General features: G+C 30.2%; 1 protein-coding gene across 36 annotated transcripts in view; it reads right to left on the reverse strand.

Moving 5' to 3' along the window:
- Positions 1–26,485, reverse strand: part of RIMS2 (regulating synaptic membrane exocytosis 2) — a 597,264-nt gene that overhangs the window by 224,603 nt on the left and 346,176 nt on the right. For all 36 annotated transcript variants that reach the window (XM_059902177.1, XM_059902158.1, XM_059902168.1 and 33 more), the window contains 2 exons: positions 2,839–2,907; positions 460–616 (listed from right to left, as the gene is read on the reverse strand). In XM_059902177.1, the coding sequence (XP_059758160.1) occupies positions 460–616; positions 2,839–2,907 (226 nt within the window). The remainder of the gene's footprint in view (positions 1–459; positions 617–2,838; positions 2,908–26,485) is intronic.

The raw sequence follows: 26,485 nt of genomic DNA on the forward strand, positions 1-26,485 counted from the left end.
GGATTGATCAGAGTTTTCCACTAAGCATAAGACCTGGAGTTGCAGATTTTCCAAGCAATTCTTCCCACTGCCCGTGCATTCCTTTTTAGTCTTCTCATGATTGTTCTTAATTGTATAGCTCCATCAAATTTTTTTTTCCAATTTCTTAAATTATCAATACCTATGTCATTCATGAGTATAATTAGTTGGGTCTAACTAGATCTGCTCAATATACATATGAGACTGGAAGTTGGATCTTCTTTATAACTGTAACTATAAAATTATATATAGGTCATCTTAAGTTACAAAGTAGCCCATATTTCATCTTACTCTCATTATAGAGGCTATTGATAGCAGGTATGTTTTTCCCTAAGTAACTTTTTTCTACAAGAATTTATTATCTTTGAAAATTTCCAATAATATTTTATGATAAATAGGCTTATAATATCATCTTACAAATAAAATGTTATGCTGTCTTACCTCTGTGGAGGAGGGACACTGGGTGACCAAGATCTAGTCCTTCCTATAACATCTACTCGGTGAGGAGACCCTGATGGTGAACAATAGTTTGATGACATTACTTGCTCTGGCACTGACAATGTTGAGCTTTGAAGATCTCGACCATTGTGTCGATAATCTAAAGGTGGAAATATTAAGATTATAGTTATCTATACACTAAGATCTTTTGTATTTTGTATTTCACTGAAAAAACATAAAATGTTAGTGAAGTTGAAAAGCTCTGAATATACTAAATGTAAAGCATAATGAATAAAGCATAATACTAAGATAAAATAATATCTTATAAACACTTACATTGAAAAGGAAAGACAAATATTCAAATATTTAGAGAGCTACTATGTCCAAGGCCCTATGCTTGGTAGAGTAAAACTTTTTTACACAGTTAATAATATTCAGTAAAAGATTCAAGTTTATTCTAAAAACATTTTCATCTCTTCATTGACCTAGAAGAGCTTCAAATAGTTCTCAATAATTATAAAGGAGGGAGGCTCCAATAAAGATGTTAAAAAACAAAAAAAACAGTGGGAGGGGATATGGGGATATATGTATGCATATGGCTGATTCACTTTGCTGTACAACAGAAACTAACACAGTATTGTGAATCAATTATACTCCAATAAAGATCTATTTTAAAAAATAAAATAAATAAATAAATGATTAACTTGACAAAAAGTTTCTAATTTCTATAGTCTATAGTTATTTCTTTAAGAAATAAACAATATTAGAAAGCACTCTGAATACCATTTGAAGTAAATATGTAAATTCTGACAGATTCCAAGTATTTGAAGTTATCTCCATATCCTTTTTATAAACATCAAAATCAGGACTATGGTATTGTAGTTTTTGAAATGTTATCTTTCAAATGCATTATTAAAATATGGTATATGATGAAAAAACCATGTCTCAAAGATTACACTGGATTTCAAAATAGCAACATATAGGATATTACAGCAGTCTTTTTTCCTCAATGGATTATTAAATGATTCACTATATAGTAAAAAAATTGATAACAACATTGAGACAAGAAACGATGATGTTTCATGGTGGTAAAAAGTAATGAACCCAGGGTAAACACTTTGAATTGTGTAGGTTTGCGAAATACTATTCTGTAACAAAAAAAATTTTTCCAGAGAGTACTAACCAAAATAATGAATGATTCCTGAAAAGGTTTTTTCAAAAGATACAGTTCCTTTAACAGAATGGAAAAATAATAACATGATCATTTTTTTGTCATCCTGGAAATAGAAAATAAAAGAATTGAGATATGCCAAAAATGGCATCAAGATAAAGAGCTTTAATGACCTGAAGGAAAATATTTTGGGTGAAAAAAATCTGATGTGGCTAGATATTTAATAAAGAGAAGAAGTTGAAAAGTCAATTAACAGACTAGAACACAAGCAGGAAAAAACTGCTAATGATCTCCAAGCAAGAGATCATGAGAAATATGACTTTATTCAGGTTTAATTCACAAACCATAAAACACAAAAAATATTTTTGCAGTCTTAGTGAATTAATATATTGTTAACCCTTAGTGCAAAAAATAAAGGCTAAAAGATAGTCATTGGGTTTTTTAAAAGTAGTACACTGGTAGCATGCAAACTGACTCATATTCTATCAAAAAACTGTCCAACAAAAACTGTCAGTCACTGATGCAACTGCAGCACGTCTTACATACAATAAAACATATTTTGTTCATGATAAAATTGGTTATGCTTATGAAATTTGCTAAGCTAATTAACCTTCAAGAAGAAGAGAATCAAACATTTTTATAATATTTTGAGTATAATATATATAAAAATTTTGCCAGAATTTATTAAAAATAGCTACTTACCTAAAATATCAAATCATCAGATAAATTTCTAACCATAAGTGAGTCAATATTTTAAACTACAATACCATAATTTCAGAATGTAGCTGTACCTGATACTAATCCACATAACAACAATGAAAAAAATTTCAAAAAAGTGGATTCAAATATTTGACATACTTGGATATGTGATATTAAAAAGATTTTTTTCACACTGTTAGTGAAGTATAAAGAAGTTTCAGTTATATAACTTCTCAAATTTATTGTGAAATCCTTATTACTTAGTAGTTTAAAAATAGAAAATTGGTAAGTATTACTTATGAGACATCTTTCAATAGAATATTCAATCTAAGAACTGGTACAGGTATTCCAGCAACTAGAATTATTCAGTTTAAACTGCCATAGGCTGTGGGGAGGGGGCATAAAGAGGTAAGTCCTTTGTACCTCATTATATTTATCTATTTACATATTTACTGGTAAATAATGAGTTACACTTCCTTATTATTACTATAAAATAATTCTGAAATTCTTACCCGATACTACACCAATTCCATTATCGCAGTCATAGTCAGAGACTTCACTATCACTTATTCTCTTTGACCCTATGAAGCAAACAATAGCAATAATTAAAATTGCTGATCATTTAAGGAAAAAACCCCTCACCAACCTGAAAAACAAATGAAAGGAATTTGAATGGAATACTTGAGAATAAAAAAAGAGAGAAGAAAAGTCATTATGACGTCACAAACACCTGTTTTTACATATATTTCATTATGTGAGGATATTATTTTTGAAATGTATAAGATAAAGTTCCTAAAAGGATTAAAGCTTGAACTAATATTAAATATTAAATAATACATGTTAGTGATTTGATGCTGATTGATAAAATCTATTGGACAAAAAGCCGAGTCAAAAATAGCTCAATCAGGTCAGTTTTAGATGCTTGTAGACAAAGGTATTTAAATCTAGTAAACTTCAAAATACAAACAATGTTATATTCAAAGACATTCATGTGTCTTTTTCTAATATGCATGACTAATGAATTAAATATACCCAATTCTTTAATCTTTATTTTTCACACTCATGGAGAGGAAGCATAATTTAAGACATCTTAAATGTCCTTCCCTTACTATTACTTTAGTTGTTTTCTGTTGCTCTGAGAAAAATACGAGAAATAAATCATCCACAAACTGACTTACACATTGTGAACTGTTATGTTTTCTAAGAAACAACATAAGACAGAACAATAATAATTACTATTATTCAAGAGCCCTGTGTGTGTTTTCCTTACAACACAAATCTATAACAAAACTTTAAAACGTTAATCATGCTATGGCAAAAATAACATTAAATTGAATTAAGTAGAGCTTTGATGGCTAAAGCAGACTGTCTTCACACTTAATGATGACATATATCACATATATAAATAAACATGTTATAATTTGTTTTTTAATCTATCTTTTCTCCTACATGTGTCTCAGGAATAGGTACACCTTACATAAGAGAATCTTTTATTAAAGCATTTTTCCCTTCTTTGGTATCAGAAAATATTTAATGATAAATGAAGACAGTGTTGCTATTTCAAAAGAGAACTTGTTTTGTCCGTCTACTTACATAATACATTACTCATTACATAGACTAAACTCTGTTATCAGAAAATAAATACTTTCCTGTAAGGTTTATAAAACACTGAAAGCTCATGTTGCGTAAAATAGCAATAATTAAAACGTTCTAGGAATGCCCTCCAACATTTGCAACCTCTCCTTAGAAATACTCTCTCTATATTTTGTTTGTTGTAATCCCTGCCCTCTTGGGAGAGGGAGAGTCTTTCTTTTTTGCCGGGAACTGCAGTTCTTGTTTTTCTCCTTTTAATGTTTAGGTAGAAGGTACCTATCTTTTTTGGTCATGTCGTCCCACTGAGTGTACTCACTACTGTTTTCCTTCCAAATCTATATGTCATAAAGTTTTGGACCCAATTGAATCTGAGGCTCTTATAGCACCCATTAATATGGAAACTAGTTATCTGACAACATCCCAACAGAATGCTCACAAAAGGATTTATAGAATTAGGACATACATTCTAAATGAACTTGGGAGAAAGGAGGGATAACACAGATGAGGCTATTGAGGAGAGACTTAAGAAAAATTGCTCAGCTTGTAACAAGATTTTACCTTGTAAATGATCAAGGACAAAGCAATGATTAGTTTAATGTGCCAGGTACAGTACAGAGCATAAAGATTACGTGCTTTTTGTATTGGTCAAGGATCAGATCTGCCTTTAATGTAAAATAAGAATGACACCAGCAAAAGATGAAGTTCATTTTATCAGCTTTTGTGAGCGAGCCATCTTGTGTGTGAGGGTGCGGGTGAGAGTGGGAGGTGAGGTATATATGTGGTTTGTAAATGCTACTTCCTTTCAGAATCTTGATTACTTTCCTGATGGAAGTCTTGACCTATTTTGATATTAATCCTATAGAGGTTAAATATATTGCAGTTATGTTCTATGTGGATCTTGTCACATTCTGATGAAATCAAGTACTTAAGTTTAATGTCACTGAATGGATCAATCTTCTTTTTTAAAAAGAAATTTTAAAATTTCTTTAAGAAATTTCCTGAGCTTGTATACAAGCACAGAGATACCCTTATTTTCTTCTGAAAGTTTAAAAATTTTGCTTTGTGCATTTATATCCTATCCATCTTGAACTAAGTTTCTGTATGGCATGAGATATGGATGCAACTTCACTTTCTATATGGATAACACGTATCTCAGCATTGTTTATTTAATCATTCTATCTTTCCACAATGATCTGCAATGTCACTTCTGTTATAAATAAATGTATTCTATCTGCTAGGATTTGTTTGGTACTCTACTTCTTTTTCCTTGTACAGGCTCTCTATCTATAAACCAGTAACTCACTGTCTTTGTTATTACAATGTTATATATTGAAAAGCAAATCCTTTACCTAATTATTCATATCTTTGATATTTCTCCTTTGCGCTTCCATTTAAATTTTAGATTCAGGTTATCAAACTGCACAAAAACATCCTATAGGGATTTTGATTTGAAATGCACTGAATCAATACATCAATTCAGGGAGAAATGGCATATTTTACAGCATTGTTTTACTAGCCATGAACATGGCATTCTCTTCATTTAAGTTTTCTTTAAGATCTCTCTATGAAATTTTTAACTTTGGTCACTCAAATTTTCCACATTTGCTGGATTTATCCTTTGTATCTTATCATTTCTATTGCTCTTAGAAATACTGTTAAAGTTATGTTTTCTAAACTAATTGCTCATAAACAGAAATGCAATTTTATTGTAAAATAATGTGAATCAACCATCTTGTTAAAGTCTCTTTTTTCTTTACTTCTAATAAATGTATTATGGTTTAATTGGAATTTTTCTATGGAGACAATTTTCTTCCCAGTCCTAATGCCTTTTTTCTTTCTATGCTAGTAAGCATAATACTGGAAAGAAATTTTACATTTCTTTCTAAATTCTGATTTTAAATAGAATTTTTCTAATATTTATCCATTTAAAGTGATATTTGCTGAATTTACATTCTATCAGATTGAGGAAAGTCTCATAAGTTCAGTGATATTTCATAAAGGATTTTCAATTTTTATTTACAATTCATTCTGGCCTGTTTCCTTCCTGTACTAACCTTTTGGTTTAGAATCAAGGTTACACTAGCCCAACTAAATATTGAGAATTAGTCCTTTTTTATTCTCTGGGAGAATTTGTGTAGATTAAAAAAAAAAATCTGTTCTTTGAAATTTTGAGAGAATTAATCTATAAAATTACCATGGTCTGGTGTTTCCTTTGTGGGTATATTTTAAATTGCTAATTCCACTTTTTGGTAGATGTAGAATGACTTACTAATTCAAGGTTTAGTAAATTATATATTTTATAGGAATTTGTTCACTTTGTCTAAGTTTTCAAAGTGCTTGTTACAATGTTTAAATTTTATTTTATAATCTATTTTCTGATATATCAATTATACATCCATTTGAATACTAACCGTACCTTCTTTTTATTGTCAATAAATTTCACTACAGGTTCATTTTGTAATTCACTTAAAGGATTAAATTTTGGGCTCCATAATCCTAACTAGAAATTTGTTTCTTGTTTTATTTAGGTTTTGCTCTTATTGTTAGGATTTCTTTCCTTCTATTTTTAATTTATTTCATTATTCTTTTCCTAAAAAACTGAATGAGTACATCATAATTTTCAACCTTCGAATGCTTTGTTAACACAAGCATTCTCTCCCAAGTACTTCTTTGCATTACACAAATATTTGTATGTAGTATATTCTTTAAAGTTTAGTTCTAGGTATTTTCTTCTTGGGTCTATAAGATATTTACCATATTTCATTAAATTTAAGACACTATTAACTGAATAATCCATGACAGTTGCAGAGATAATAGATCTTGAAAAAAATGTTCTTTAGAGTACAAGTCTATTTTTAAAATTTAACAAATGTATGGGTATAATTTATCTCTTTTTAAAAACCTTTACATAGTAACACTCTAGTTGAAAATAGCCTACAGCATATCAATTCTTTGAAATTTGTCAAAAAATGAATTATTGAATAGTATATTAATAATTCTTACAAGTGTTTCATGGACATAACAGATGAATATGAATTCATCAAATGTTAGGTTCAGAGTTCTTTGACCATGAGATTAAATTTGTTAATTCTGTGGTTTGAGTCTCTTCTACCCTAAATTTTTGTTTGCTTGACCAATAAATGATTGAGAGAGAATTATATTAGACTCTTCTTTAATGGTGGTACATTTGTTGATTTTTCTCTCTAGTTCTAATTTAATGCTTATTGAAGTTATTTCATTTATACATGCAGGTTTAAAATTATTTTAATAGACGTAAAAAATCATGTGAAAAAGTTTAACCCGCATTCATGATAAAATGTATCAGCAAACTACTGAGAAGGAAACTTCCTCAAACTGATAAAGGGCATCTACAAAAAACCTACAGCTAACATAACAATTATTAAATATAGAATGTATTCCCCCTAAGAGAAAGAATAAGCCAGTGATGTCCACTACCACCCCTTCTATTCAATACTGTACTTGCATGACAGTAAAATACAGCAAGGGAAATAAATGGAAGGTATACAGATTAGAAAGCAAGATGTAACATGATCACGTAAATTAAAAATCTTAAGGAAACTATAAAAAACTTAAGACTAACCAGTGAATTTAGCAAAACTCCAAGATACATAGTCAACATACAAAAATGAACAATGAACAATTAGAAAAATGTTTTCAAAACCACTATCATTTACAAGAATATTCAAACACATGAAATGTTTAGGAATACACTTAACAAAAAAAGTGCAAAACAAGTATGCCTCAAACCACAAAACACCACTGTGTTAGTTTCCTATGGCTTCTATAACAAAGTACCAAACACTACGTAGCTTAAAACAACAGAAATTTATTGTCTCACAGTTCTGGAGGGTAGAAGTCCAAAATCAGGGTGTCAGCAGTGCCATGCTCATTCTGATGTCTCTAGGGAAGAATCCTTCCTTGTCTCTTCTGGCTTCTGGTGTTTGCCCACAATCTTTGGCATTCTTTCACTTGTAGGTGCATCACTCCAGTCACATAATCGTCTTCTCCCTGAATGTCTTCAGACTGTCTTCCTTCTGTGAATGTCTATCTCTACGTCCAAATTTCCCCTTTTTAATAGGGTCAGCAGCCATATTTGATTAGGGTTTGCCCTTAACGACCACAGACATGAAAACTTGATTACGTCCGTAAAGACTCTATTTCCACATAAAGTCACATCTGGAGGTACTGGTTAGGACTTTAACATATATTTTTTGGAAACACAATTCAACTCATAACAACTGCTGAAAATGAAAGAAAATTTAAATAAACGGAGAGATTTTTCTGCAAAGTTGGAAACCAGAAGTTGTTAGATTAACATTCTCAGGGTGCTAAGAGAAAATAAAAGTCATTCTAGAACTTTATACATAGCTAAGTGTTCCACCAGGAATGAAGAAATAAAAATATACTCAGAAAATCAAAGCCTGTTTCCAGTTCTTTGAAAGAAACTCTAAAAAATGTGTATCTCAAAATAGAGAAATTTATCCCAGAAGGGATGAAAACAAAGGAGAGCAAAGAGAGCTGTAAAAATACAGATAAATATAAACAAACTCTGAATGAACAGAATGACAGTAATTATAATAATTACTAATTTGGAAGTAGAGGTAAAATTCTGGCAGTAATATGTTAAATGGTAGGGGTGAGGTTGTGAATCAGATTTTAACTTTTTTATATGGTTTGGGAAAAAAGGTAGCGATGTTAATATTACTTTGTTAAGGGTGCATGTTATAATTTCAATAGTAACTACTAAAAGAATAGAGATTAAAAATAAAAAACAGAGGGCACAGAATATGTTAGAAAAAAAGAATTATCTATATATATTTGTTTGTGTATGCATAGAATATCTCTGCAAAAATATAGACACTGGTAACAGTGGTTCATTCAGGGAAGGAGAACTAGATGTTTAAAAAATAGGGGTGATAGTTTTTTTTCACTATATACACTTTTGAATTTATACCCTATGAATGTATTACTTAATTAAAAATCAGTAGCAAAATTTTACATGTTTCATTTGTAGGTGAAAAGCATTTATGTTCTCTGTTGAGAATATGTTCTATTAATTCAAGTTGGTTAACTGTGTAGTTCAAATTTCTGGGAGACGTTACTATGATTGTGGTTTTTTAACTTCTCTTTTCAATTCTTTCTGACTTTTATAATAGGTGTGATGTAACCAAGTCTAGGATTTTAGATGTTCGTCTGGCTCCTGCTGGTTCTCCTCCTACAGCTTCCTCCAGGCCTGTGCCACGCACATCTGCAGTTGCACACAAAGGACACCGGCTGCTTCTGCTGGTCACCCACAAAATCAGGGTTAGAGACAGACACCGGTTCTAGTTTGTCCTCGTGGGTTCTGGTTTTCCTTGATTTTCCTGGTTTTCATGCATTTTTCCTTTCCAACCTGACCTATGACTTGCAGTAACTTTAGGACTCCCTAGTGGATGAACAGCCTTCCATACTTTTCACTAGCTCCCCTTTGTGGTCTCTGGCAAGTGACTTTACTCAGATTCTTCAATTATACTCTTAAAAACCTTCTTACAAAGAAGTCCCAGCTTATCTTATAATTTTGTAAAATTTAATCTTTATAATAAATCTCTTATTCCACATCTGTAATAGTGCTTTAACTTCCTGACTGAAGCTTAACTTATATAGTATTTAAGTTCTTAATCCAGCTAGAGTTAATATTTTTGTACATATTGCAAGACAGGAGATTTAATTTAACCTATTTTCTTTTCTTTATGGATAATAACTTTTTCCAACTCTTTAATTAAATTGCCTATTTCCCCCCTCTTGGTCTGACATATTACTTCAGATCCTTATATAAGACAGTCTTATATAAGAGATTCTGCTTCTGGGCTCTCTACTTATTCTACTGATTGATTTATTCTCATACCAGTTGCACACCATGTCAAGTACATTAAATGCTGATATCTGATCAAACAATTAGCTCCTCCCTGCCCTCACAAGAAGCTTTCTAACTATTTTTTGGCCCTTTAGTTCTCTGTACACTTAAAATCTGGCCATCAGTTTCCATAAAGATATCTGATAAGATTGCAACTGAATTGAATCATTAGGTCAAACAGGGGAAATTGGCAATAATGTTGAGTCTTCTTATCGATGGTTATGGCATATATCCATTTATTTAAATGTTCTTTAATAGTTCTTAATAAAAGTTTAAAATTTTTTCCTATGGTAGTTTTACACAACTTCTGCTAGATTTATTCCTAAATATTTGATATTCTCTGTTACTATTGTAAATTACATCTTTTAAAATTTATTTATTCTATTTGATACTAGGGTATAGAAATGCAATTGACTTTTATATATTAATCTTATATACAGCTTTCCTGATAAATCATAATTTGTCTATAGATTCTTTTCAAAGTTTGAGTTAAACAATCATGTCAACTGCAAATATCTTTTTTCTTCCTTTGAATCCTTAATGTTTCTAAATTCTTTTGTCTCATGTACTAAGACCTCCATTACAATTATTTTCTTGTGTGGGTTTAAAACAAAATAATTCTATCATTGGCAATTTAAGATGAAATTTCCTGTAAATATTTAATAGATATTCTATCAAATTGAAGAAGTTCTTTTCTAACTAATAATTTGCTAAAAAATATATATGAATTTATGTTGAATTCTACAAAATGTTTTTTATTCATTATTGAAAATGACCATAGCTTTTCTCCCTTAATCTGTAAACATGCTTAACCACATGAATAGATTTTTATAAAATTTTGGAATTGATTTCTTATTTTCAATACCTTTTTGGTCATCTATATTTAGGAGTGAAATGGACTTATAAATTTCCTTTCTTTGAATGGCTTTGTAGAATTTTGGTATAAAAGTCATGCTAACTTTGTAAATGAGCTTAGAAATGTTTTTACTTTATTTATATTATATTCCAGAGTCTTATTAGATTAAGATAACCTGTTAAAAGTTAGTATAAATCACCCATAAAAAATGACTGGTTCTAGTGGGTTTTTTATTTTCAAAAGTTTTACTACTTTCAACATATTAATAATATTTGTGGTTGAAGGAATGTTTAAAGTTTTTATTTCTTATTGAGTCAGTTTTCATAAATACTATTTTTCTAGGAATTTGTCCATAATATGTCCATGTTTTTGAAGTTATTTTTGTATACTTGTAGACAGAGTTCCAACAGCCTAACTGAACTTATTATAATATCAACTTTATCTGAAATTATCTTTTCCTTTACGCTATTATTTTTTTGTGCCAAGTCTGTTCTGATAATGTCAGAGTTTTCAGAATTTTATCTATTTAGTTATTTTTTCTTTTGTTAGTTTTCTATTTCATACATTAATTTGCATTTATTAGAGCTGTATATAAATAGAATCATACAGGCGGTATTCCTTTTGTCTGTCTTCTTTCACTCAGTACAATTGTTCTGAGATTCATCCATGCTGTAGTGTATATCAACAGTTCCTTCTTTTTTATTGGTGAGTAAAATTCCATTTCATGTCTATACCACAGATTGTTTGTCCATTCCCCAGTTGAGGGGCTTTTGGGTTGTTTGGCTATTACAAATCAAACTACAATAAACATTCATGTACAAGTTGTTGTTTGGATATACGCTTTCACTTTGGTAAATACCTAGGAGTAGAATGGTTGCGTTATATAGTAGGTGTATGTTTAACTTTTTAGAAACTGCCGAAGTATTTTCCAAAGAGGCTGTAACATTTTACATTTCCACAAGCAATGTATGAGAGTTTTAGTCACTTCCCATTGTCCCTAATATATAGCACAGACAGCCTTTTCCATTTTAGCTATTCAAGTGTGTAACAGTATCTCATTTGCATTTCTCTGAAGACTAATGTTGAACATCTTCTCATATATTTATTTTCCATCCCTATATCTTCTTTAATGGCCTTTCATATTTTATGTCCACTTTTTATTGGTTGTTTTTCTTACTGATGAGTTTTGACAGTTCTCTATATATTTTAAATATAAGTTCTTTATCAGATATATGGTTTGTAAATATGTCTCCCAGCCTGTGGTGTGGCTGTTCATTATCCTAACAGTGTCCTTTAAACAAAAAAAAAGATAATTTTATTTTGAGGAAGGCCAATTTATCAGTTTGTTACTTAATGGAACACAATTTTGGTACCCTAAGAAATCTCTGCCTAACCCAAGGTGACAAAGTTTTCTCCTAGGAGTTTTATAATTTTAAGGTTTACATTGATTTTGAGTTAACTTTATAATGGTGTGAAATGTGGATAGAAGTTCATTTTTTAAATCACTTGACCTTTTGTACCTGGCATTTTATTTAGCATAACATTTTTTTGTTCAACCACATTGTTGTCTGTATTAGCACTTTGTTCCCTGTTATTTATAGTAATCCACTGTATGGATACCACATTCCACTTTTGACCATTATGAATAATGCTGTACATTCAAGTACAAGTCTGAGTGGATATTCACTTTCATTTCACCTGCCTGCCAGTGAATTGCTGGGTCATATGGTAAATTTATTTTTAATTTTTTAACAAACCACCAAACTGTTTTCCAAAGAACTATACCATTTCACATTTCTAGCAGTAAACATATTATGGTTCTAACCTCTCAATATCCTTGCCAGAATTTGTTATTATTCATCTTTTGTATCATACTGATTGCAGTGGATATGAACTGATAATCTTAATGAGGTTATAATTTGCATTTCACTAACAAATAATGATTTGAGGCATCTTTTCATGTGCTTATTTGTCATCCGTACGTCTTCTTCCATTAAATCACAATTGAAATTTTTTTCCCACATTTTGATTGCATTATTTGTCTTCTTATTATTGAATTTTAAGGTTTCTGTATATATTGTGGGTGCAAGTATTTGTCAAATATATGACTTGCAAGTATTTTCTCCCAGTCAGTGGCTCATCTTTTTACCTTCTTAATGGTGTCTTGAAGCCAAACATTTTAATTTTTTATGAAGTCCAATTTATTTCTTCAGTCTTCTATTAATTTTGCCTTGGGTGTTGTATTAAAGAAACCTTTGCCTAACCCAAGGTAATACAGATTCTCTCCTATTTTTTTTCTAAGAGTTTTATAGTCTTAGCTTACAGTCAGGTCTGTGATTCATTTTTAAGTTAACTGTTATGGATGGTGTGAGATAGTTTCTAAAATAATCTTTTAACATGTGGATATTTGATTGTTCTTGCACTATTAGTTAAAAAGATAATTCTTTTCCCACTGGATTGCCTTGGCACCTCTGTTGAAAATCAGTTGACCATAAATATAAGGGCTTATTTTAAAATTCTGAATTAGGTTCCATCTATTGGTACATTTATCATTATGCCAGCACCACAATATTGTGATTACTGTAGCTTTATAAGTTTTGAAATCAGGAAATGTAGGACTTCCAAATTTGCTTTTGCTTTTGTTTTGGCTGCTCAGGATCCTAGGCATGTCCATGTAAATTTTAAGATCAGCTTATTAATTTCAGCAAAAAGTCCTGCTTAGATTTCGATATGGATTATATTGACTCTATAAACCAATTTGGGGAAAAATCACCATCTTAATAATATTGAGTCTTTCAATCCATGAATGTGAAATACCTCTCAATTTATGTAAATTGTCCATTAATCGTTTCCAGCAATTTTTGTGATTTCTTTAGTATGCAAGTTTGCACTTATTTTTGAAATTTATTCACAAGTATTAAAAATTTTTTTATTCCGTTATGAATGAAAATATCAATATTTTAAATTTCCTTTTCAAAATGTTAGTGGATAGTATATAAAATACAATTGATTTCACATATTGTTCAATTATCTTGGAACCTTGCTGACACTGTTTATTAGCTTTAGTAGTTTTCTGTGGATTCTTTACAGTTTTCTACGTATGGAATCATGTCATCTGTGAATAAAAACAGTTTCACTTCTTCCATTCCATTTTGAATGCCTTTTATTTATTTTTTCTTGCCTGACTACTTTAACTAGAGTCTCCAGTGCACTGCTGAATAGAAGCGGTAAGAGCAGACATCCTTACCTAGTTCCCAATTAAAGGGAAAACATTCAGTCTTTTACAATTAAAAATGGTGCCAGCTGTAGGTTTTTGTACGTTCTCTTTATCAGGTTGAGGATGTTCCCTCCTATTCCAACTTTACTGATAGTTTTCTTTGTGAATGGATGTTGGATTTTGTCATAGCTTTTTCATCTCATGTGAATGATCACATGGTTTTTGTCCTTTTTTCTATTAATATGTTGAATTGATTTTTAGTTAGTAAACCAACTTTACATTACTGGGATAAATCCTTCTCAGTTATAGTATATAACATATTGCTGGATTTGATTTACTAATATTTTGTTGAGGATTTCATATTTATATTCATGGATATTGATCTATAGTTTTCCTGTGATATATGTTTGTCTGACTTTGGTATCAGGATAATATTGGCCTTAGGAAATTAATTAGAAAATATTTCCTTCTCTTTTTTTCTCAAAGAATTTGAGAAGTATTGTTATTTCCTTTTACATGTACCATAGAATTCATCAAATTCATCATTGGTGAAGCCACCGGGCCTAGGCTTTTCTTTGTGGGAAAATCTTCATTACTGATTCAGCTTTTTTATGTGTTATAGGTTTATTCAGACTTTTTGGATCAGTTTCTGTAATTTATGACTCTCTAGAAATTTGCCCATTTCATCTATGTTAATTTCATAGCATAAAGGTGTTCATTATATTCCTATGTGATTTTCCAAAGAATTCCCATAGGAATCCCTTTAATTTCTGTTAAATTGGTAGTGATTTCCAATGCATTTCAGTAATTTGTGTCTTTTTTCTTGGTCAATTTTGTTGAGCTCTTCAAAAACCATAGTCAATTCCTTTTTTGTTTTGTTTTTTAAAAATTAATACAATCCAACAATCTCTATAAATTTTCTCTGTGTAATTTGAAGCTGCATTATTACATGTTTAAATGTTGAGGATTGGTATGTTCTCTTGATTAATTTACCCTTTTATTATTATAAAATGACATTTATCCCTGGTAATATTCTTTGCTCTAAAATCTAATTTGTCTAATATTAATATAGGGTAATCCATATCTCTTTTAATTGATATTAATGTGTTATCTTTTCCATACTTTTCATTAAACTTCTTTGTGTTTTTATATTTAAAATGGGTTTCTTGTAGGCAGCATATAGCTGGTTTTTGCCTTTTAAAAAAAACCAAAATGCCTTTTAATTGAGGCATTTTTACTATTTACATTTAATGTGATCATTGACTTGGTTGGTTTACATCTATCAACTTGCTATTTATTTTCTATTTGTCCCATCTGTTCTTTGTTCCATTTTCCCTCTTTTTCTGTATTCTTTTGGATGAAATGGCTATTTTTCTGGTCCCATTTTCTCTCTTCCGTTGGCTTATTAGCTATAACCCTTTGTTTTGTGGTTTTAGGGCTTACGGTATACATACTTATTACAATCTCCTTTCAATTCATATACTACTATTCATATAGTATACTATAAAAACACTACAGTCATACACTTCTATTTTTCCTCTCCTAACCTTTGTGCTGCTGTTGTCACATATTTCACTTTAACATATATTGCAAACCCTATACTGTATTGCTATTGTTTCAATGGTCAATTATATTTAAAGGTATTTAAACAACAAGAAAATATCTTATATATTTATCCATGAAGTTACCATTTCTGGTGTTCCTCATTCCTTTATATACATTTCTATTATATATCTCTGTCTGGTATCCTTATTCGTCTGCTTGAAGGACTTCCTTTAACATTTGTTTTAGTGCAAGTCTTCTAGTGAAGAGATCTTTTAGTAGTTGTATGCTTGAAAACTCTTTATTTTGCCTTCATTTTTGAAAGAAATATGAATGGGTATAAATTCTAGATTGATATTTTTTTCTTTAAGTACTTGCACTGTTTCCAATGAAAAATCTGTGGTCATCTTTACCTTTACTCCGCAGTTATGTGCTGAGTTTGTTTTCTCTGGACGCTGTAAGATTTTCTATTTGTTATTAGCTTTAAAGAACTTAATTTTAATGTGCCTTGGTTTATTATTCATGTTTCTTGTGCTTGGAAGTTCAGTGAGATTCCTTGATATGTGGGTTTATGGTTTTCAACAATTGATCAACAATTATTTCTTCAAATATTTTTGTGCTTTCCCCCTCTCCTCTCCTGTAGGGACTTAAGTTACCTGTGTATTAGGTAGCTTCAAGTTGTCCACAGTTCACTTTGATCCTTTCAGTTTTTGCTCTAAAAATTTTTTAATGTAATACAGTGTTCACTTCTAGGGCTAACTGTTCTCCACTACTGAGGTCAGACATTTCTGCATACTCAACACAATGTCCCATGAAACTTGATGTTTTCAGACTCACTGAAAAAAACAGACACTATTCTCAGGTACTATTACCTCTAATCCTTTTGGGTGGTTCTTTTCCCAGCGTTGGGTAGATTCCTCCATTCACTCACTGATCAAGCTCAGCTGAACACTTGAGAAGGACCCTCTGTGGATCTTTGAGTTCTCTCTTTGCACAGTTCTCTCCTTTCCAGTATTCTGTTCTGTGAACTCTAGCCTTCTGTCTCCCTGAATTCAGCTCCATCTCCCTAACTCTGGAAGTCTGTAGGTTCCATCTGTGTTCCTTCCACTATGCTGTGTGCAGGAAATTCTCTTAAAGAGAGGTAGGCAAGGGCAATTTTAGGGTTCAACTCATTTGTTTACCTTCTTTTAGTAATTACTGTCCTCAGATGCCTGATACCCAGTGTTATTCAAACAGTTATATCATGTATTTGTCCATTTTTGTTGTTGCTTGAGGTGGGAAAGAAAGTGCAACCCCTTTTACTCAATCCTGGTTGTAAATGGTAAATCCTTCCTTTCATTTTCATTTAGGGACTGAAATTTCAGTTTGCTATTCCCAAGTTTTTAAAATAATTTTTCATTTAGGGACTGAAATTTCAGTTTGCTATTCCTAAGTTTTTAAGATAATTTTTTCCTAATCTTATTCAAGAAGAAAATTTTTTTAAATATAAAAGTTCATTAGACTAAATATATTTTAAAATATTAACCTTACTAAAATTGTTAAAACCAAGAGAAACCCCAGTAACCAGTTAAAAAACTTAACATCAGTTTAAATATCTTGACATATACTCTGTGCATGTGTGAATTTAAAAGTCATAATACATTGGAGTAGAAAACCTAAATCTATTCAGTTTTCTTTGGAAGATATGAAAAAAATGGCTAAAATGATAGAAACTACAGCAAACATTGTAGTTTTAATTATGTTTTAATTCAACATACTTAGAATTTTTAACACTATCCCTCCATAAGTCAAAAATATACCAAATTACATCCATATAAATTCAAAAGTTCTGAAACAGTGTACATGATAACACAATACGCACTAAAACATACTTCATTGATGAAATGATACCATACTAAAGGAGACAAGATTAGACACACTGAAATCATAAATCACTATATTTCAACAAATGGTTTTTAATACCAAAATAATAAAGATGTCAACATGGAGATACTGGAAAAGTTCTATAGGTAGAAAAAGGAAGCTAGTGATATTTTGTTTAGGAATTTAACATATGCACAATAGCCAGACAAGGCACAAAACAACAAACCAATTAAACTGTGCATGTGAATACATGCATTAAGCATTGCACATGCTAAAATTTACCTGAATTATATGAACATAAGGCTTTATCTGGAAAAAAAAATGTTAAAGTGTCAAAAATACATTTAAAAATCTTTATATGCAAAAGGGATATTAAAATCTAATTTCTGCTCTACATTACAGACTGTCATTTAACATTTTCATTTAAAAGTTTAAAAGGCCATACTAATTCAGAATAAAATAACGAAGGAAGATACATCATATCTAAATTAGTAAAAATTCAAATTATAAATATGTTAGTAGAGACTTTGATTAAATGAAACAATTAGAGGCTAAGAGAGAAGTACAAATTAGAGAAGGTACATAAAATCAAAGGGCCTGCCCTGCATACTAATGGTTATCAATTCTATTTTATACTATGTGGCCACATAACATACCATGAAATGTAAGAGATAATTGTTACACACAGAAATTTGGTATACAAGAAGCAACTAATGAACTTAAATTGAAGGGATCTTCTTAGAAAAACATTATTAATTTTGGAATTCCTGATTTTGGAAAGAGTATATTTTAAAATTGATTTCTTTCTGGAAGAGGAAAACTTTGAAAATTCATAAAGAACAAGTTATTTTGATGTTCTCACTCAGTAAAAAATATAAATGTAGAAATCATCACAGGTAAGTTAGCAGAGTACAAATTAGTTAGATTCTTCTATTTCTAAATATTTACTAAGTTTCAAAAGGTAGCACAATATTAACAAATTGTTTTTACATTTAAAGATAAGTAAATTATCATCTGAATATACATTAGAAATTTAAAGGAATGTATGATCAGGCCACAAAAATACTAAGTAGGGAAAAGATGCCATAATACCTGGAAAAAAGTAAATATTTACCCTGACACATATAAGTTGTTAGCCAAAAGACAATAAATCACAGGAAAATGAAACAACAGGTTCACTGGTTATTATATAGAAGCTTAGTTTCTAATGTTTAATTAATTTTTTTTTTAAGTTTGAATGACTTGATTCTAAACTTTACTTAACAAACAGAGAAGTAGTACATTAGGCCTTATTATACATGATTGATCTGTCCCATTGGTAATCTATACATTGCTGGAATTATATAGATTATTTTGGGGGAAAAAAAACTTTATTCTGTCACCTATATAGGAATTTCATAAGAGCACAAGTATAAAATTGTAGAAATTAGAAAATAGTAGAGTTAAATATTTTGTGTTGTAACATTTTATCAAGGGCATATTTTCATAAATTAGCAATACACTGAATCAACTAGATTAAACTAGGATTTTTTAAAAAATCAACACAAATTCTAATTTATTTGAGCAACACTTACTATTACTCTAATTACCAGGTTTCAAACTTACTTTACAACATTTTCATTTAAAATAGATTGACTATATTCATCACAAATTTTTTAAATCTATTGATAATCTTCTCTGAGTTTCCTTCCATTACTTTAATATAGAACTTGGTTAAATACTCACTCATGTTTTTCTAGTCCTTTAACATTTTAACTTTTTAAATTTTGTTAATTCTGAAATTAATTTTGGTATATGGTATATAAAGGCAGTGGTGTGCTGGTAGAGGTTGAACAACTGTCTCTCTGGGGGGAAAAAAAGCCTTGACTTGTAACACTTGCCTATTTCCGTAATGTAAATACTCCCCTATAGCCAATTTCAAGCTACCAAAGTCACAGTATGGGAAGGGAAGAGATACATATACAATTGGCTCTATCTCCAGCATACCATCGGAAAAGAATTGTTTACCATACTGAAATTAAAATATAATGGGAAGAAATGATCTTAGAGGAAGCTACTAAGGTAAACTGAAAGTAAAAAGACTGATGGTGCTTCAAGATGTCGAAATCTCTTCTTAAACCACAAAGTAAAAGAAAAGCCTGAAAGTAACAATAATTAAGAGCCTCATCATCCAAAAATAAAGACAATGAAAATAAGAAGAGATAAAGTTACAACAACCTTTCTAAACAAGAAAAAAAAGCAGAAGATAAAGTAATATTTTAAAAATTACACAATCAACAGATCACATGCAAATAACTGATACTGCAAAATTGTCATAAAAAGAGGTAATCACAAGGCATGCAGCAAAAAATTGTAGGAAAAAGCATGATAGTGGTGTGTTATATAGTTAATAAATAAAAATAACGTTACTTTAAAAAAGATTTAATTGCTATAATGTATATAATTTTAAATTGTAATATAAATTGTTATATAACATTTCTTTAAAAACACTGAACATAATTGTAAATCTAAGTAAATATCTATGTCGAAAAAGTATTTTACATGCTGATACAATTAACATTTTGAGTAGTTTTAAAATTCTCTGTAGACATCTTTGTATCATGTCAAATAATTTTTATTAAATATTTAGAATAATAATATTCATAATCATAATGATTTATCCATATATGCAAATTCATATTAATATAACATATCTAAACCCTGGAATTTAGAATGGGTATATATTTAGTAAAGAAAATATTTTTGTAGTGTTCTCCCTTCTTCATGTCATTCTGCTGTTTGTGTTCGTCAAAGATAACTCTGAATCATGCAACTTTGTTCTTGGGAACAGGGTCCACATGTAACAATGTGTCCTCAGTAAAACTGAGAGTATGCTCCACATTAATAATATATAATGCCTTTTTTGTCAAGAATACTATGGTAAAAGTATAATTTCATATCCTTCTTACATCTTGAATGATCTGGACACTATGGTTTAATGACATATTTAACTGATCTAAGTTTACTATGCCCTTTCTCTATTTCAAAGGTATTATCTGAGGATTTTCTGTAAAGTACTCTGTTGTTAAGCTGACCCCCAAAATGGTTTTTCACTTATATCATTATATCAATTTTAAACTCAGAGGTAGTCCCATGGTGATTTTCTTTTTTTATCACTATTAGTCTAATAAATATGCCCTTGGGAAGAAAGGAACATAAAATGAAATAATCAGTCCAACTACCAAGAATTATAAGGTTTAATTCAGCAGTGTAAGTTTTCACTGCCAGAATTTAGAATAAGACATTTTAATCAGTTTAAGATTAACAATCAAAGGATTATACTATTAAAACTGTAAAATGGGCATCACTATAATCAATATAGAATTAAAGACACTAAAGTTTTCAAACTGTAGCTCTTTCTCCACAAACACTGTAAAGTACCTAATATTTTAAAATGACCTTAGACAGTGAATATGAGTGTTTTCTGTCAAGGATATAGTTCTTTCGTCTTTCTAAAATTAAAATTTCTGTTCACTATTTTAAAAATCATAATATATAAAAAGTTTTCAAGTAAGGAAAAAAGGTTAGTTGTTAAAATATTTCAAGGTATTAATTAAAGCTTACATTTTTATTGCAGACATTTTAATAATAAATAGACAAATAGAGGAAAGCCATTTGCCCCTAATTTTTTTCATTGCAGTTTGCTGCTTTCCCTAATATCTACTACATTTAACTTCCTTCAATTCCAAAATACATGAATCTTCATTTATAAGCAAGATAGACATTTGTTTATATGCTACAATGAAGGGAAATCCCTCCCCTCAAAGCACACTTTTTTTTTCATGTTGCAGCACATCAAGGAAAAGTAATAAATCATATTAAGATGTTACTGTGTTATTTCTTTCATTCTTCTACCCTCAGATTCTATTTAAATATTAAAATCTCCTAATCCTTTGCCTGGCACACAATGATTTCTGCAATAATTATTATCATACTATTTACATTTTATGTCTTTACCCTTCCAAACTTACTGTTTACTTCTCTCATCTCCATTTACTGAAATTCTACTTATTCTTTACCCTGCTAAAGGACAAGACTTGGCAGAATCTGTAAGGAGACAATGGTTAAAGAGCCTTGTAAATAATAGGAACCCAGGCTCTAGGACCTCTCCAGAGTCCAGTGATATTTTAGGATTCCAGGATAGTAGCTACATGATGCACCTGGGAAGGTGGGATGCTAAGTACCACAGCAACCAGCATTAGTAAAAATTGCCATGGGTAAACCTGGCTTCAAGTAACCATTGCACACTGGGACGTATCAGTGAAGCTCAGTAAGGAATAAAAATTAGTGGGTCTTTCCTGAACGCTGTCCTTTTTCAGGGTTTTCTAAGCCTAGGGTTTTTTTTAGAGGTTTTCTAGAACCTCTTGTTGAGTGTTAGGAGTAGGTAAGGAGAAGGAATAAGACAGATATTTGACTAGCAAAATGGGTACCTAAGAGTCAGATTAAATATAATTTTTTAAAATTGTATTTCATATACATGTTTGTAAATAAGGGTTTTGCTTGCTACCTAAGTATAATGAATCTTTGGATCAATCACAATATCAAGCACCATGAACATAACAGGCAACTAAATATTTGTTGATGTCATTAAAATAATGTAGATTTCAAAAGAAAGCAAGAAAGGAGAAAAAAAGGCAAACCAAAAATAAATGATGTGTAAAATATTAAGCAAAATTTATAAGAAATTACATTAAATGTAAATGTAAAATTATCCCAATAAAAGATAAATCTTGTCAGAATGGATTTAAGAAGAGAAACTTTACGTTGTTTTCAATAGACAAATCTTAAATATAAGGACACAAAGAGATGGAAAATAAAAGGATTGAGAAAGATATACCATACAAAAACAAGTAACAACAACAACAAAAAAAAGCAGCTGCAGCAAACATCAAACAAAGCAGGTCTTAAGGAAGAAGTATTCCTAGATAGAGAGACACTATGTAATGATAAAATTATCAGTCTATTAGGAAAAATATATAACAATTCTGGATTTGTATGTATGTACCTAATAACATAACTTCAAAATATATAAAGCAAACAGTGACAAAATCAAAAGGAGAAAAATCCACAATCACACATGGAGATTTTAACATACCTCTCTCAATAACTGATGGAGTAATCAGATGAAAAATCAGAAAACACAACCCAGAAAATTTGAAAAACAAAGTTAATAAACCTGATAAACTTGATATATGTTGAACAGGTACCACACGGTGACAAAATAAACATTCTTTTCAAGAACATTTACCAAAATTGATTACATGTAGCACCATAAAGCAAACAACTAATTTTACAGATTCCAATTATTTAAAGGATGTACTCTGACAAGAGGGCAATTATGCTCAATATCGATATTTTAAAAAATCCCTAGAGTTTGGAAATTTAAAAATACACTCCTAAATAGTCCACAGGTAAATGAAAGTACAATAACATTATCACACCACATTAAAAATTATCTATGTATCCTTCTGAAGAAATGAGGAGAAACAAACAAATTAAACTTAAAGAAAGTAAAGGAGAGAAATAACAAGAATAAGAAGAAAAATTAATGGAAAAGAAAACAAACATACAGCCTAGAAGTAAACAAAACAAAAAGTTTACTGTTTGAAAGACTAGTAAAATTGACAGCTCATCAGCAAGTCTGACCAAGAACAAAAAAAGGAGAAGGAACAGATTACCAATATAAGGGAAAAGAGGATATGACTACACATTCAATAGACATTAAATAGATAATAAGATGCTATTATGAACAATTTAGTGCAAATAAATTTTTTAAAAATTGGAGAAATATTCAAATTCCAAGAAATATCCAACTTAACAAAGCTGACACAAGAAAACATAAAATTTTGAATAGTTCTAAATCTAGTAGAGAAATTGGAATTGGAATTCAACACCTACACACAAATAAATTGCCAACCTTGGAAACATACATGGTGAACACTTCTAACCACGTACAGAAAAAAGAATACCAATGATGTACATCTTCTGTCAAATAACAGAAAATGAGGATATACTTCCAAACACTTTATGAGGCCAGAAAAACACTGAAATCAAAGCTTGACAAGGACATTACAAATTAAGAAAATAAAAGACATCAAATAAAAAAGAAGTAAAATTTCCTAATACTTTTATGAGCACAGCAGCATAACACTGATAACAAAAGCAAATAAGATGTTACAAAAAGAAAAAAAGAAAAGACAATCCTTCTCCCTCACTCTCTTTCTCATGAATACAGTTGCAAAATTTCTACACATATTAACAAATTGAATCCAGAGATAGATAAAATGATAATGCATCATGAGATAGCTGGGCTTATTAAAGGAGGGCAAGATAACTTTAACATTTAAAATCAATACAATTTACTACATTACTAGAATAAAAGAGAACTATCATAAGGTTATATCCATGTGTACAGAAAAAATCTAACACAACTCAAATCCATTCATGATTAAAAATTTTCATCAAACTAGGAATAAAATAGAACTTCCTGAATCTCACAAAGTAGCACAAAAATCTTACAAAAAATATCAAAATATAATGGGGAAATATTTAAAGCTTTTCCCAAGGAAAGGGGAACCAAACATAGATGCCAAATTTTACTCAACAATATCACTTCCACACAGTATTTTATTATAGGACCTAGCCAAAGCATTAAGAAAGAAAAAAAAAAAGCAAGCTATAACAATTTGAAAGAAAGAAAAAAATTGTCATTATTCACAAATGACATATATTGTTAAATCAAAATTCAAAATAATATATGGAAAAGTTATTAGAAGTCTCTTAATAATAATAAATAATAAATTTTATTTCTGTATACCAGCATCGATCCATGGGATTAAGAATGAGTTTTGATCTCTACCTCACACAAAATAAAAAATTAATTCCAGATGAACTGTAGATTTAATGAGAAGAGCAAAGCACTATTCTAGGAGAAAGCAGAGGAACATATCATTATGATCTCAAAGAAAAGATTTTTTTATATAGATCATGCCAAAAAGAGCACTAACCCTGAAGAAAAATTTGAAAACTAAAAAACATTAACATTTAACATTTTTGTTGATCAAAAGATCCCATTAAAGAGTGGAAAGGCCAGCCATAGAGTAGAATACATTTGCAATACATATATCCTATAACTAATTCAAATTTATACTTTAGAAAACACTCATAAATCAATAAAAAAATAAAGAACCCCAAAGAGAAATGGGCAAACATTTGACTAGGCTCTTCATAAAGGGGGATATCTAAATGGTCAGTTAACCTAAGAAAAGGTTATTAGAGAAATGAAAATTAAAGCCACAATGAGGTAATACTGCACACCCACCTGAATGGGTGGGTGAAAACAAATAAAAATACCTAATATAAAGTAAGATATAAGGAAACTCAAACCCTCATTCACTGCTGTAGGAAGTATAAATCTGGACAGTTTGGGAAAACTTTGACAATATCTACTGTAATTGAATATATGTATGGCCTATTACCTATCTATTCTATTACTAGGTATATCCATAGCAAAAATGAACACATATGATTACCAAAAGGCAAGTATAAGAATGTTAACATAAGAACTTTTAGGAATAGCCAAAATCTGAAAGCAAACTATCAATCAACTGTAGATTTTTTAAAATTAATTAAATAATTTAATTCCCCAAAATCAGACTTTAAAGCCAAGATAAGCAACCCCTTTGTATAGTTATTACCTCTGATCAATTCATAAGAAATTACTTAGACAAATAGCTTTCATAACCAACCTAAAAATAGGATATATTGGTGTATATTTATAGAAAGAAATTGTATATGGCAATGAAAATCAATTTCGATTATATGCAACAATACTGATGAATCTTACAGAACAGTGGTAAGAAAAAAGTCACATGTAAAAGAGAAATATATTGTGTAATCTCATTTCTACAAAATTCATATATGTGTGCATGTTCCATTTATATGAAGTTAAAAATAAGCGAAAATATTCTATGGTATTTGTTATCTTGACGGGGGAATAATTACTGGAAGAGAGCAAGAGAGAGGCTGGAAGGATGCTGGTGATGTTTTATTTCTTGATGTGGGTGCTAGTTACATGGTATGGTTACTTGGTCAAAATTTACCCATGAGAATATTTATGACTTATACATATTTCTATATGAATTCTATACTTCTGTAAAAAGTTTACTTAAAAATGTAGACTTCTGCCTCTGAGAATGATAGAATAGCTTATATCGGACTAACTCTCCTGCCAGTAATAATTCTAAATTCTGGAAAAATATTTTAATAAAAAACGGTTTAAAGATACCAGAGAACAAACAAATTCAGGCAGAAATTGGTAATATGACCCTTGAAATAAGAAAAGCACCTATTTAACCAGTTTTCCCCTAAGGGCCTTCCCAATTTGGTTCACTGCAGAGGAATTACAGCTCAGGAAAAAACCTCAGTCTTACAAGGCTAAGCCAAAGGTCAGAATTCAGAGTTGTGAGAGCAGATAGAATTGTAGGGGAAATCCTGGAAAGGGGGAGCCAGATAAGGAGGAGACCCAAAATTTACACTCAGTGCTCCCAAAAATCCTTACCTAAATTGTAAATTGCAGAGAGAAAAACAAGAAGAAACTCAGCAGAAAGCCACAGCTGAAAGATTAAAAGAGCTGCAAGAAAATTTCGGCAACTTCCTGATGTACAGGATACAGAGTTTGGAGATTAAGTCCCATTAATTATAGGTTTTGGCCAATATCTTGAACTTTGTCTACAGTTCAAAACTTAGACATAAGAACCACAAACTAGACTAAGGACTATACCTTAGAACTATGCAAAGAACCAAAATAGAATGAAAATAAAAACTTAACACATCTTTCATTGGTTTAGCATGTCTGCTAAAATGACATGCGGTAATTCTTCAAAATCCAGAGTCTCTAAAATGTATTAAACACAATGTCCAGTACACAAAAACATTAGTAGATATATAAAACATATAGAATGTGACCCCTAATCAAAGGAAAAAAGAGAAATGTTAGTAAGCCCACAGAAGACTAAGATGTTGGAATTAGCAGACTTTAAAATAAACTATAGATATATTAAAGAATTTACAGGATTACATATATGGATATAAATATATATTATTAATGTATTATATTTATACACATATATATTT

This window comes from Balaenoptera ricei, chromosome 17, assembly GCF_028023285.1.
Source record: "Balaenoptera ricei isolate mBalRic1 chromosome 17, mBalRic1.hap2, whole genome shotgun sequence".
Lineage (NCBI taxonomy): Eukaryota > Metazoa > Chordata > Mammalia > Artiodactyla > Balaenopteridae > Balaenoptera > Balaenoptera ricei.